This window comes from Homarus americanus, unplaced genomic scaffold (assembly GCF_018991925.1).
Source record: "Homarus americanus isolate GMGI-L3 unplaced genomic scaffold, GMGI_Hamer_2.0 scaffold24716, whole genome shotgun sequence".
NCBI lineage: Eukaryota > Metazoa > Arthropoda > Malacostraca > Decapoda > Nephropidae > Homarus > Homarus americanus.
This window is the reverse complement of record NW_024743790.1, coordinates 3,801-18,474: the sequence shown is the minus strand read 5'-3', so window position 1 is coordinate 18,474 and position 14,674 is coordinate 3,801. Positions and strand designations below refer to the sequence as shown.

The 14,674-nt window shown below is 56.0% G+C and overlaps 1 protein-coding gene across 1 annotated transcript; it reads right to left on the bottom strand.

Moving 5' to 3' along the window:
- Positions 1-860: 860 nt before the first annotated feature.
- LOC121877525 (translation initiation factor IF-2-like) lies at positions 861-10,569 on the bottom strand. The gene is made up of 4 exons (XM_042383288.1): positions 10,203-10,569; positions 8,912-9,126; positions 5,261-5,432; positions 861-1,027 (listed from the first exon to the last, which is right to left on the bottom strand). The coding sequence occupies exons 1-4, from the start codon at positions 10,567-10,569 to the stop codon at positions 861-863; spliced, it is 921 nt and encodes a 306-aa protein (XP_042239222.1).
- Positions 10,570-14,674: the final 4,105 nt, after the last annotated feature.

Genomic DNA, 14,674 nt, shown 5'->3' with positions numbered 1-14,674 from the left:
ACAGGTCCCCTGGTGGTACCGCCGACAATGAGAGGGTCCTGGGGCGCCTCCGTGCCTGGCATGGCCAAGTGACCCTCACAGGGATAGCGGCGATCCCAGATTCCCTTACTGGGACGGGGGCGCCTTCAGGGGTGTTCCCAGGGACGGCGGCGCCCCCAGGGGCCATACCACAGCGGTGCCGCATTCAGAGGCCCTTCCAGAGGCGGTGTCTACCCCAAGGTCCCTCTATGGGGCGCTTCTGCCCCCAATGACCCTGCCAGGGGCTGCAGCGCCCCTATGGGCCCTCCTAGGGCCGGCGGCGCTGGTATGGGCCCTCCTAGTCGTAGTGGGTGCCTTTCCAGGGGCAGCAGTGTCTCTGCCAAGGTCGTTGGCGACCCCAGGGGCCCTTCCACATGCAGCATATCCCCAAAAAATTCATAGATTTGTCGTACATTTTGCATTCGTCCAGTAATCCTTTACTCAACTGTGATTGGTGGAGCAAGATGTGACGTCATCAAATTACAGCCAATAGGAGAACAGAACAATCAGTCAGCACAACACCCTAACTTATGCTTTGCTGTTGGATATTTCTTTTCGTTTCACTGTTTAAACTCTGGGGGATATGAGTTAAATAAATAGACACTGCCCATAGCATTTTCAGTTTTATCGCAACCTGAACATTGAAAAGGAGAATAAATATCCAACAGCAAAACATAAGTTGGGGTGTTGTGCTGACTGATTCCTCTGTTTTCCTATTGGCTGTAATTTGATGACATTACCTCTTGTTCCACCAATCACAGTTAAGTAAGATATTATTGGAAGAATGCAATATGTACGACACCACTATCCATTGTTTTGAGGTGCCGCCTCCCCTAGTGGAGCTATTGTGACCCATAGGCACCGGCAGGGTCCCTGAGCAGGTGGGGCGCCCCATAAAGAGTGCCTGGGGAGCCACCGCCGCCGGAAGGGCCCTTGAAGGCGCTACCGCCGCTGACAGTGCCTCTGGGAGCACCACTGTCCTGTGAACGTACCTGAGGCGACCCCGTCCCTGAAAGGCCCCAGGATCACATATCCCCAGTGAGGGCCCCTCGTGTCGCCAGTGCCCTAGCAGGTCCCATGGGACGCCATCGTCCCTAAGGAGGGTCCCTAAGAGCGATGCCGTCTGTGAGGGTCCCTAGGAGCGTTGCCGCCCCTGAGAGGCCCATGGAAACTCGGCAGTTTCTGGAGGAGCCCCTGAGAACGTCGTCTTCCCCGAGAAAGCCCCTAGGATTGTCGTTGTCCCTAAGAGGGTCCCTGATGGATCCAGCGCCCCTGGTGGATCAGGCGCCCCTGACAGGTCCCCTGGGGCACCGCCGACCCTGAGAGGGCCCTGGGGCGCCTCCGTGCCTGGCATGGCCAAGTGACCCACAGGGATAGCGGCGATCCCAGGTTCCCTTACTGGGATGGGGGCGCCTTCAGGGGTGTTTCCCAGGACGGCGGCACCTAGGCCATACTCACAGCGGTGCCGCACTCAGAGGCCCTTCCAATGGCGGTGTCTCCCCCAGGGTCCCTCTAAGGGCGCCACTGCCCCCAATGACCCTGCCAGGGGCTGCAGCGCCCCTATGGGCCCTCCTAGGGCCGGCGGCGCTGGTATGGGCCCTCCTAGTCGTAGTGGGTGCCTTTCAGGGGCGGAGCGTCTCTGCCAAGGTCGGTGGCGCCCCCAGGGGCCCTTCCACATGCAGCATCCCCCAAAAATTCATAGATTTGTCGTACATTTTGCATTCGTCCAGTAATCCTTTCCTCAACTGTGATTGGTGGAGCAAGATGTGACGTCATCAAATTACAGCCAATAGGAGAACAGAGCAATCAGTCAGCACAACACCCCAACTTATGCTTTGCTGTTGGATATTTCTTTTCGTTTCACTGTTTAAACTCTGGGTGATATGAGTTAAATAAATAGACACTGCCCATAGCATTTTCAGTATTATCGCAACCTGAACATTGAAAAGGAGAATAAATATCCAACAGCAAAACATAAGTTGGGGTGTTGTGCTGACTGATTCCTCTGTTTTCCTATTGGCTGTAATTTGATGACATTACCTCTTGTTCCACCAATCACAGTTAAGTAAGATATTATTGGAAGAATGCAATATGTACACACCACTATCCATTGTTTTGAGGTGCCGCCTCCCCTAGGAGGACCTATTGTGACCCATAGGCACTGGCAGGGTCCCTGGAAGCAGGGGCGCCCCATAAAGAGGCCTGGGGGGAGCCACCGCCTCTGGAAGGGCCCCTGAAGGCGCCACCGCCGCTGACAGGGCCTCTGGGAGCACCACGGTCCCTAGGAACGTACCTGGAGGCGCCCCCGTCCCTGGAAAGGCTCAAGGAATCATTGCTGTCCCTGTGAGGGCCCCTCGGGTCGCCAGTGCCCCTACCAGGTCCCATGGGGACGCCACCGACCCTGTGAGGGTCCCTAAGAGCGATGCCGTCCCTGCAAGGGTCCCTTGGAGCGTTTCCGTCCCTGAGAGGACCATGGAAGCTCGGTTGTTCCTGGAGTAGCCCCTGTCGACGCCGCCTTCCCTGAGAAGGCCCCTAGGATTCTAGTTCTTCCTAAGACCGCCCCTGATGGATCCAGCGCCCCTGACAAGTCCCCTGGTGGTACCGCCGACAATGACAGGGCCCTGGGGCGCCTCCGTTCCTGGCATGGCCAAGTGACCCTCACAGGGATAGCGGCGATCCCATGTTCCCTTACTGGAACGGGGGCGCCTTCAGGGGTGTTCCCAGGGACGGCGGCGCACCCAGGGGCCATACCACAGCGGTGCCACATTCAGAGGCCCTTCCAAAGGCGGTGTCTCCCCCACGGTCCCTCTATGGGGCGCCTCTGCCCCCAATGACCCTGCCAGGGGCTGCAGCGCCCCTATGGGCCCTCCTAGGGCCGGCGGCGCTGGTATGGGCCCTCCTAGTCGTAGTGGGTGCCTTTCCAGGGGCGGCAGCGTCTCTGCCAAGGTCGGTGGCGCCCCCAGGGGCCCTTCCACATGCAGAATCTCCCCAAAAAATTCATAGATTTGTCGTACATTGTGCATTCGTCCAGTAATCACTTCCTCAACTGTGATTGGTGGAGCAAGATGTGACGTCATCAAATTACAGCCAATAGGAGAACAGAGCAATCAGTCAGCACAACACCCCAACTTATGCTTTGCTGTTGGATATTTATTTTCGTTTCACTGTTTAAACTCTGGGGGATATGTGTTAAATAAATAGACACTGCCCATAGCATTTTCAGTATTATCGCAACCTGAACATTGAAAAGGAGAATAAATATCCAACAGCAAAACATAAGTTGGGGTGTTGTACTGACTGATTCCTCTGTTTTCCTATTGGCTGTAATTTAATGACATTACCTCTTGTTCCACCAATCACACTTAAGTAAGATATTATTGGAAGAATGCAATATGTACGACACCACTATCCATTGTATTGAGGTGCCGCCTCCCCTAGGAGGACCTATTGTGACCCATAGGCACTGGCAGGGTCCCTGGGAGCAGGGGCGCCCCATAAAGAGGCCTGGGGGGAGCCACCACCTCTGGAAGGGCCCTTGAAGACGCCACCGCCGCTGACAGGGCCTCTGGGAGCACCACTGTCCCTAGGAACGTACCTAGAGGCGCCCCTGTTCCTGGAAAGGCCCCAGGGATCATGGCTGTCCCTGTGAGGGCCCCTCGGGTCGCCAGTGCCCCTACCAGGTCCCATGGGGACGCCACCGTCCCTGTGAGGGTCCCTAAGAGCGATGCCGTCCCTGCAAGGGTCCCTTGGAGCGTTGCCGTCCCTGAGAGCACCATGGAAGCTCGGTTGTTCCTGGAGTAGCCCCTGTCGACGCCGCCTTCCCTGAGAAGGCCCCTAGGATTCCAGTTCTTCCTAAGACCGCCCCTGATGGATCCAGCGCCCCTGACAGGTCCCCTGGTGGTACCGCCGACAATGACAGGGCCCTGGGGCGCCTCCGTGCCTGGCATGGCCAAGTGACCCTCACAGGGATAGCGGGGATCCCAGGTTCCCTTACTGGGACGGGGGCGCCTTCAGGGGTGTTCCCAGGGACGGCAGCGCCCCCATGGGCCATACCAAAGCGGTGCCGCATTCAGAGGCCCTTCCAAAGGCGGTGTCTCCCCCAGGATCCCTCTATGGGGCGCCTCTGACCCCAATGACCCTGCCAGGGGCTGCAGCGCCCCTATGGGCCCTCCTAGGGCCGGCGGCGCTGGTATGGGCCCTCCTAGTCGCAGTGGGTGCCTTTACAGGGGCGGCAGTTTCTTTGCCAAGGTTGGTGGCGCCCCCAGGGGCCCTTCCACTTGCAGCATCTCCCCAAAAAATTCATAGATTTGTCGTACATTTTGCATTCGTCCAGTAATCCTTTACTCAACTGTGATTGGTGGAGCAAGATGTGACGTCATCAAATTACAGCCAATAGGAGAACAGAGCAATCAGTCAGCACAACACCCCAACTTATGCTTTGCTGTTGGATATTTATCTTCGTTTCACTGTTTAAACTCTGGGGATATGAGTTAAATAAATAGACACTGCCCATAGCATTTTCAGTATTATCGCAACCTGAACATTGAAAAGGAGAATAAATATCCAACAGCAAAACATAAGTTGGGGTGTTGTGCTGACTGATTCCTCTGTTTTCCTATTGGCTGTAATTTGATGACATTACCTCTTGTTCCACCAATCACAGTTAAGTAAGATATTATTGGAAGAATGCAATATGTACGACACCACTATCCATTGTTTTGAGGTGCCGCCTCCCCTAGGAGGACCTATTGTGACCCATAGGCACTGGCAGGGTCCCTGGAAGCAGGGGCGCCCCATAAAGAGGCCTGGGGGGAGCCACCGCCTCTGGAAGGGCCCCTGAAGGCGCCACCGCCGCTGACAGGGCCTCTGGGAGCACCACGGTCCCTAGGAACGTACCTGGAGGCGCCCCCGTCCCTGGAAAGGCTCAAGGGATCATTGCTGTCCCTGTGAGGGCCCCTCGGGTCGCCAGTGCCCCTACCAGGTCCCATGGTGACGCCACCGTCCCTGTGAGGGTCCCTAAGAGCGATGCCGTCCCTGCAAGGGTCCCTTGGAGCGTTGCCGTCCCTGAGAGGACCATGGAAGCTCGGTTGTTCCTGGAGTAGCCCCTGTCGACGCCGCTTTCCCTGAGAAGGCCCCTAGGATTCCAGTTCTTCCTAAGACCGCCCCTGATGGATCCAGCGCCCCTGAGAGGTCCCCTGGTGGTACCGCCGACAATGACAGGGCCCTGGGGGTGCCTCCATGCCTTGCATGGCCAAATGACCCACCACAGGGATAGCAACGACCCCAGGGTCCCTTACAGGGACGGGGGCACCTTTAGGGGTGTTCTCAGGGACGGCGGGACCACCAGGGGCCATACCACGGCAGTGGCGCATTTTCGAGGCCCTTCTAAGGGCGGTGTCTCCCCAAGGGTCCCTCTATGGAGCACTTCTGCCCATAATGACCCTGCCAGAAGCTGCAGCGCCCTAATGGGCCCTCCTAGGGCCGGTGGCGCTGGTATGGGCCCTCCTAGTCATAGTGGGTGCCTTTCCAGGGACGGCAGGGTCTCTGCCAGGGGCGATGGCTCCCCAAAACCCCTTCCACATGCAGCATCGTCCCAAGAACTTCATAGTTTTGTTGTACATTTTGCATTCGTCCAGTAATCTCTTAATTAAACGTGATTGGTGGAGTAAGATGTAACGTCATCAAATTACAGCCAATAGGAGAACAGAGCAATGAGTCAGCACAACACCCCAACTTATGCTTTGCTGTTGGATATTTATTCTCGTTTCACTATTTGAAGTCTGGGAGATATGATGTTAAATAAATACACACTGCCCATAGCATTTTCAGTATTATCACAACCTGAACAATGAAAAGGAGAATAAATATCCAACAGCAAAACATAAGTTGGGGTGTTGTGCTGATTGATTGCTCTGTTTTCCTATTGGCTGAAATTTGATGACGTTACCTCTTATTCCACCAATCACAGTTAAGTAAGAGATTACTGGAAGAATGTAATATGTACGACACCACTATCCATTGTTTTGGTGCGCTGACTCCCCTAGGAGGATCTATTGTGAACCACAAGTCTTTGCAGGGTCCCTGGGAGCAGTGGCGCCCCATAAAGACGCCTGGAGGGAGCCACCGCCTCTGGAAGGGCAACCGAAGGCACCACAGCCGCTGGCAGGGCCTCTAAGAGCACCTCGGCAGCTAGGAACGTACATGGAGGCGCCCCCTTCCCTGGAAAGGCCCCAGGGATCATGACTGTCGCTGTAAGGGCCCTTAGGGTCGCCAGCGCCCCTAACAGGGCCCATGGGGGCGCCGCAGTCCCTGTGAGGGTCCTTAGGCGTGTTGCCGTCCCTGCGAAGTTCCCATGGAGCGTTGCCTCCCTGAGAGGCCCATGGAAGCTCGGCTGTTCCTGGAGGAGCCCCTGTCGACGCTGCCTTCCCTGAGAAGGCCCCTAGGATTACAGTTAGTCCTAAGACCGGCTCTGGTGGCTCCAGCGCCTCTGACAGGTCCCCTGGAGGCACCACCGAACCTGAGAGGGCCCTGGGGGCGCCTCCGTGCCTTGCATGGCCAAGTGACCCACCACAGGGATAGGAACGATCCCAGGGTCCCTTACAGGGACGGGGGCACCTTCAGGGGTGTTCTCAGGGACGGCGGCACCACCAGGGGCCATACCAAGGCAGTGGCGCATTTTCGAGGCCCTTCTAAAGGCGGTGTCTCCCCAAGGGTCCCTCTATGGGGTACTTCTGCCCAAAATGACCCTGCCAGGGGCTGCAGCGCCCCAATGGGCCCTCCTAGGGCCGGTGGCGCTGGTATGGGCCCTCCTAGTCATAGTGGGTGCCTTTCCAGGAACGGCAGGGTCTCTGCCAGGGGCGATGGCGCCCCAAAACCCCTTCCACATGCAGCATTGTCCCAAGAACTTCATAGTTTTGTTGTGCATTTTGCATTCGTCCAGTAATCCCTTACTTAAACGTGATTGGTGGAGTAAGATGTAACGTCATCAAATTACAGCCAATTGGAGAACAGAGCAATCAGTCAGCACAACACCCAAACTTATGCTTTGCTGTTGGATATATATTCTCGTTTCACTATTTGAAGTCTGGGAAATATGACGTTAAATAAATACACACTGCCCATAGCATTTTCAGTATTATCACAACCTGAACAATGAAAAGGAGAATAAATATCCAACAGCAAAACATAAGTTGGGGTGTTGTGCTGACTGATTGCTCTGTTTTCCTATTGGCTGAAATTTGCTTAAGTTACCTCTTATTCCACCAATCACAGTTAAGTAAGAGATTACTGGAAGAATGCAATATGTACGACACCACTATCCATTGTTTTGGTGCGCTGACTCCCCTAGGAGGATCTATTGTGAACCACAAGTCTTTACAGGGTCCCTGGGAGCAGTGGCGCCAAATAAAGAGGCCTGGAGGGAGCCACCGCCTCTGGAAGGGCAACCGAAGGCGCCACAGTCACTGGCAGGGCCTCTGGGAGCACCGTGGCAGCTAGGAACGTACCTGGAGGCGCCCCCGTCCCTGGAAAGGCCCCAGACATCATGACTGTAGCTGTAAGGGCCTTTAGGGTCGCCAGCGCCCCTAACAGGGCCCATTGGGACGCCGCCGTCCCTGTGAGGGTCCTTAGGCGTGTTGCCGTCCCTGCGAAGTTCCCATGGAGCGTTGCCTCCCTGAGAGGCCCATGAAAGTTCGGCTGTTCCTGGAGGAGCCCCTGTCGACGCTGCCTTCCCTGAGAAGGCCCCTAGGATTACAGTTATTCCTAAGACCGCCCCTGGTGGCTCCAGCGCCTCTGACAGGTCCCCTGGGGTCACCACCAAACCTGAGAGGGCCCTGGGGGTGCCTCCGTGCCTTGCATGGCCAAGTGACCCACCACAGGGATAGCAACGATCCCAGGGTCCCTTACAGTGACGGGGGCACCTTCAGGAATGTTCTCAGGGACGGCGGCACCACCAGGGGCCATACCACCGCAGTGGCGCATTTTCGAGGCCCTTCTAAGGGCGGTGTCTCCCCAAGGGTCCCTCTATGTGGCACTTCTGCCCAAAATGACCCTGCCAGGGGCTGCAGCATCCCAATGGGCCCAACTAGGGCCAGCGGCGCTGGTATGGGCCCTCCTAGTCGTAGTGGGTGCCTTTCCAGGGACGGCAGGGTCTCTGCCAGGGGCGATGGCGCCCCTAGAAACCCATCCACATGCAGCATCGTCCCAAGAACTTCATAGTTTTGTCATACATTTTGCATTCGTCCAGTAATCCCCTACTTAAACGTAATTGGTGGAGTAAGATGTAACGTCATCAAATTACAGCCAATAGGAGAACAGAGCAAGCAGTCAGCACAACACCCCACCTTATGCTTTGCTGTTGGATATTTATTCTCGTTTCACTATTTGAAGTCTGGGAGATATGACGTTAAATAAATACACACTGCCCATAGCATTTTCAGTATTATCACAACCTGAACAATGAAAAGGAGAATAAATATCCAACAGCAAAACATAAGTTGGGGTGTTGTGCTGATTGATTGCTCTGTTTTCCTATTGGCTGAAATTTGATGACGTTACCTCTTATTCCACCAATCACAGTTAAGTAAGAGATTACTGGAAGAATGCAATATGTACGACACCACTAGCCATTGTTTTGGTGCGCTGACTCCCCTAGGAGGACCTATTGTGAGCCACAGGTCTTTGCAGGGTCCCTGGGAGCAGTGGCGACCCATAAAGAGGCCTGGAGGGAGCCACTGCCTCTGGAAGGGCCCTTGAAGGCGCCACAGCTGCTGGCAGGGCCTCTGGGAGCACCGCGGCAGCTAGGAACGTACCTGGAGGCGCCCCCGCCCCTGGAAAGGCCCCAGGGATCATGACTGTCGCTGTAAGTGCCCCTAGGGTCGCCAGCGCCCCTAACAGGGCCCATGGGGACGCCGCCGTCCGTGTGAGGGTCCTTAGGCGTGTTGCCGTCCCTGCGAAGTTCCCATGGAGCGTTGCCTCCCTGAGAGGCCCATGGAAGCTCGGCTGTTCCTGGAGGAGTCCCTGTCGATGCTGTCTTCCCTGAGAAGGCCCCTAGGATTACAGTTATTCCTAAGACCGCCCCTGGTGGCTCCAGCGCCTCTGACAGGTCCCCTGGGGGCACCACCGAACCTGAGAGGGCCCTGGGGGTGCCTCCGTGCCTTGCATGGCCAAGTGACCCACCACAGGGATAGCAACGATCCCAGGGTCCCTTACAGGGACGGGGGCACCTTCAGGGGTGTTCTCAGGGACGGCGGCACCACCAGGGGCCATACCACGGCAGTGGCGCATTTTCGAGGCCCTTCTAGAGGCGGTGTCTCCCCAAGGGTCCCTCTATGGGGCACTTCTGCCCAAAATGAACCTGCCAGGGGCTGCAGCGCCCTAATGGGCCCTCCTAGGGCCGGTGGCGCTGGTATGGGCCCTTCTAGTCATAGTGGGTGCCTTTCCAGGGACGGCAGGGTCTCTGCCAGGGGCGATGGCTCCCCAAAACCCCTTCCACATGCAGCATCGTCCCTAGAACTTCATAGTTTTGTTGTACATTTTGCATTCGTCCAGTAATCCCTTACTTAAACGTGATTGATGGAGTAAGATGTAACGTCATCAAATTACAGCCAATAGTAGAACAGAGCAATCAGTCAGCACAACACCCCAACTTTTGCTTTGCTGTTGGATATTTATTCTCGTTTTACTATTTGAAGTCTGGGAGATATGACATTAAATAAATACACACTGCCCATAGCATTTTCAGTATTATCACAACCTGAACAATGAAAAGGAGAATACATATCCAACAGCAAAACATAAGTTGGGGTGTTGTGCTGACTGATTGCTCTGTTTTCCTATTGGCTGAAATTTGATGACGTTACCTCTTATTCCACCAATCACAGTTAAGTAAGAGATTACTGGAAGAATGCAATATGTACGACACCACTATCCATTGTTTTGGTGCGCTGACTCCCCTAGGAGGAACTATTGTGAGCCACAGGTCTTTGCAGGGTCCCTGGGAGCAGTGGCGCCCCATAAAGAGGCCTGAAGGGAGCCACTGCCTCTGGAAGGGCCCTTGAAGGCGCCACAGCCGCTGGCAGGGCCTCTGGGAGCACCGCGGCAGCTAGGAACGTACTTCGAGGCGCCCCCGTCCCTGGAAAGGCCCCAGGGATCATGACTGTCGCTGTGAGGGCCCCTAGGGTCGCCAGCGCCCCTAACAGGGCCCATGGGGACGCCGCCGTTCCTCTGAGGTGCCCTGGGAGCGCCGCTATCTCTAGGAGAGCCACTGGGGGGGTTCCTGAAAGAGCCGAAATCCCTGGAAGGGCCCCTGAAAGCAACACCGTCCCCAGGGAGCGCCCATGGGAGGGCCGGCATCCCTAGGATGGCCCCTGGAACGGCGGCTGTCACTGGGAGAGCCTGTGGGGACTCCAGCGCTCCTGGTAAGCGCTGACGCCCGTGGAAGGGCACCTGGGGGCGCCGCCGACCGTAGGAGGGCCCCTGGAAGAGCCAGACCTGTAGGGTCCCTGGATGCAGTAGTTTTGCACTATTTAGAACTCTGGGACAATGGGACATGCAACATTAAATAAAAACACCGCCCATCACATTTCCGGTATCATAGCATTCTGAAGAAGGTGGTGGAGAATAATATCAACAGGAAAACATAAGTTGTGGTGGTGTGTTGACTGGGTGCTCTCTTCTCTTATTGGCTGTAAGTTGGTGGGTTAAAGAACAGTCCATCAATCATAGTTAAGTAAGGGACTGCTGTCAATGAGAGAGCCCGTGGAGGCACCAGCGCCACTGGGGGCGCCGCCGTTTCTGGGAGGGCCCCTGGAAGAGCCCCTGTGTGCCCCAGCGCCCCTGGCAGAGGCCCTTGGGACGCCGCCATCCCTAGGAGGGCCCCTGGGGGTGCTGCCGTCCCAGGAAGCGCCGCTGTCCCACGGAGAACCCCTGGGAGCGCTGCCGCTCCTGGGAGGGCCCCTGGGGTCGACACTCTCCTAGGGAGGGCCTCTGGGCGCGCCGTCGCCACTGGGAGATCTCCTGGGGGGCAGTTGTTTTTTGCACTATTTAGAACTCTGGGAGATATGCCGTTAAATAAGTACACCGCCTCTCGCATTTCCAGTATCATCGCATTCTGAGAATAAATATCCAACAGGAAAACATAAGTTGGGGTGTTGTGCTGACTGACTGCACTGTTCTTCTATTGGCTGAAATTTCGTGGATTTACATTTTAGTCCACCAATCACAGTTAAGTAAATGATTGCTGGACGTATGCTATATGTACGGCACCACGATGAAGCCCCTGCGGAGTCCGCCGTCCCTGGGAAGACCCCAGGAAACACCACCACCCCTGGGAGGTGCCGCCGCCCCTTGGAGCGACCCTTCCGACTCCAGCGGGGCAGGGCAAGGCACCTGGAGGAATCACCGCCCCTGGGGGCGCCAGCACCACTGTGAAGACCTCTGGGTGCGCCGCCGTCCCTGGGAAGACCCCTGGGGGTGCCCCGGCCCTGGGATGTCCCTGGGAGCGCTGCAGCCCGTGGGTGGGCCTCTGGGAATTCCATTGCCCCTGACAGGGGCCCTCGGGTCGCCACTACCCTTGGGAGGGTCTTTGGGGCGCAGCCGCCCCTGGGAGGGCCCCTGGGTGCTCTGTTACAACTAGAGAGAGCCCCCGGGCCCATGGGGGGGTTGCCTCCTCTGTAAGGGCCCTCGGGGGCACGACGGCCCCTGGTAGGGCCCCTGGGTGCGCCACTGCCCTTTAGAAGGCTCCCCAGGGGCGCTGCATACGCTGTGAGGTCCCCTAGGGGTGCCTCTGCATCTTAGACTGCCACTGGGTTACCACCGCCTTTTGAAGGGCCCCTGCCGCACCTGCCGCTGCTCCTAGGTGGACCCCTGGAGGCGCCGCTGCTCCCGGGGGCCCCTGGAGGAGGCGCCATCGCCTCTGGCAGGGCCCCTGGGGTTGCCATCACCCCAAAGGAGGGCCCCTGGGAGCGCTGCCGCCGTCCTTATGAGGGCCTATAGGGGAGCCGCAGCACTTGGGAGGGCCCCTGGAGTCACCACCGTCCTTGGGAGGGCCAATGGGAAAGCCACCGCTCCTGGGAGGGCTCCTGGGAGAGTCCGTGGGTGCTCAACGTCCCCTGGAAGAGGCTGTGAGGGCGCCACAGCCCCTGGCAAAGCCCCTATGCGCGCCACAGCCCCTGGCAAGGCCCTATGAGCGCCAGTGCTCCTGAAAGGGCCTTTAAGGGCGCCGCCGCCCCTGGAGGGCCCCTGGGGTTACCATCGCCTCTTGAAAGGCCCCTGCCGCCCCTGGGAAGGCCCTTGGGGGCCCCGCCACCTCCGGGAGCCTCTGGAGGCGCCATCGCCTCTGGCAAGGCCCCTGGGGTTGTCGCCACTCCTAAGCAGGGCCCCTGGGGGTGCCGCCGCTCTTGGGAGGGCCCATACGGGAGCCTCCGATCTTGGGAGGGCCCCTTGGAGCACCGCCGCGCTTGGGAGGTTCCCTTGGAGCGCCGTTGCCCCTGGGAGAACCACTAGCGGCGCTGCGGGTCTTGGGAGGGCCCCTGGAGGCGCCATCGCTTATGGAAGGTCTCCTGTGCGTGCCACAGCACATGGCAGGGCCCCAGGGGGCTCCGCCGCCTCTGAGATGATCCCTGGGGGCGCCGCCGCTCTTGGGAGGGCACCTGGAGGAGCCTCCACCCCTGGTAGGACCCCTGGACAACCTCTGGCGGCGTCGCCGCCCCTGGGAAAACCCCTAGAGCGCCGCGGCCACTGAGTTCCCTTGGGGGTGTCACAGCCCCTGAGAGGGTCCCTGGGGGGATACGCTGTCCCTAAGGAAGGCCCCTGGAAGGTTCACTGGGAGCATTTTTTGGCACTTTTTAGAACTCTTGGGGATATGACGTTAAATAAATACACCGCCCATCGCATTTCCAGTATCATCGCATCCTGAACAATGAAAAGGAGAATAAATATCCAACTTCGACTCGGTCTACGGGGAAGCCCTCTGGCGGACCCTCAGCCGGTTTGGATGCCCATCAAAATTCATCGCCATTGTTATAGCTGGTTAACTGTAGGTTCTGTCGAAGTTAACTAAGCTGGTACATTTATATTATATTGGGTTACAGTAGCGAAACCCAATTGTCTGTTTCTCCTTTTATTGAGGAACTGCTGTTGATACAATTCCAGAGTGTAAATCAACCGTAACTTAATCACTGTAGCTATGGGTGTTAAGAGAAGGATGGAGGCTATGTAAATAGACCGTTTAATCACGTCCTTCTTGTGTGAGGGATTGAGTAGTAATACCTGCTTTAGGTGGCCAGAAAGGCCGGCAAGTAATGATTTAGCTCAGCATAATATGACGCGGTTTCCCATGGGCTCTCCTTATCACGTGCTCTGAACATGTCACCTCATAGCCAGTGGAAAGTTACAGGGGATGAATCAGTATATAAATCAAATGTAATTAACCCATTTATATAATCTTTCTGTTGATGAGACAGGGGCCATTACACCATTGTGAGGCAACTCCAGCATGAACGGCAGTGTCCTGCACAATGGCACCCAGTCTGAGTTCTTCCTCATCCAAACAGGGGTAAAACAAGGATGTGCACTCGCGCCAACTCTCTTTTCCATTTTTTTGGCTGCCTTCCTCAGTTATGCTAGTGCCAATTTAGCCGTCGGGGTGGACATAGAGTACCTGATGAAGGATCTTTTAAAAATAAGATGACTCCAGGCAGGTGTTGGCAGCTTCCATTACTACTACTACTGATAATAATAATAATTAACGGTTTATTGAAAAAGTTCTGCAGCCCAAAGGCTGAAAATATATACATTGGACAAAAATGACTTATTACATACAAAGACATGGGGTGGGTGTGCCGTTTAACAAAAGCTTTCTTTACTGAAAGGAGAAGGAACATGAATTGAACATACAAATTATTATAGTTTACAGTTGATGGCCCGGGCATGGCCTGGTCATGGAGATATCGGGTGGTGTGGTGTTCACGTGGTGTCGTAACTCGTCCTCGAGTGTTGATATGAAGGACCTCACGTGGTCAGTATGCAGACTTCAGTATGCAGACGACTTCACCCTTGTCGCTCACACTGAACGCGACCTACAGGAGATCCTGAACACCTATGTAGTTGCGTATTCACACTTCGGTCTTGAGGTAAATGTGTGTTAGACTCAGATTCTCTTTCAGCTTTCCCCTGGTTCAGCCACACCTCCACCATCCATCCAGCTTAATGGTACTACCCTCTCTAATGTTATCCACTTTCAGTATCTCGGCTCCCAACTGTCCACCACCGCGGACATCGATGAAGAGATTCAACATCGGATCAGATGCGCATCTCAAGCCATTGGCAGACTCCGTACCTGTGTCTTCAGCTGTAGGGAGCTGAAATTATCTACAAAGTTGCACTCATATCGAGCAGTGGTTCTCCCCACCATGCTATATGGCAGTGAGACATGGGTTACATACTGGATGCACCTCAATGCACTTGAAAGCTTTCACCAACGTAGTCTATGTTCTATCCTCCGAGTTCACTGGGAAGACAAGAGAACAAATGCCGGTATTCTCGCTGACACCAACTGTAGGAGCACCGTCATTTAACAAATAGTAAACATAACACTGGCCGGCAACTGAAAAAGTATAAGGATAATCGTAAGACAAACCTGAAAAAGTGCCAAATC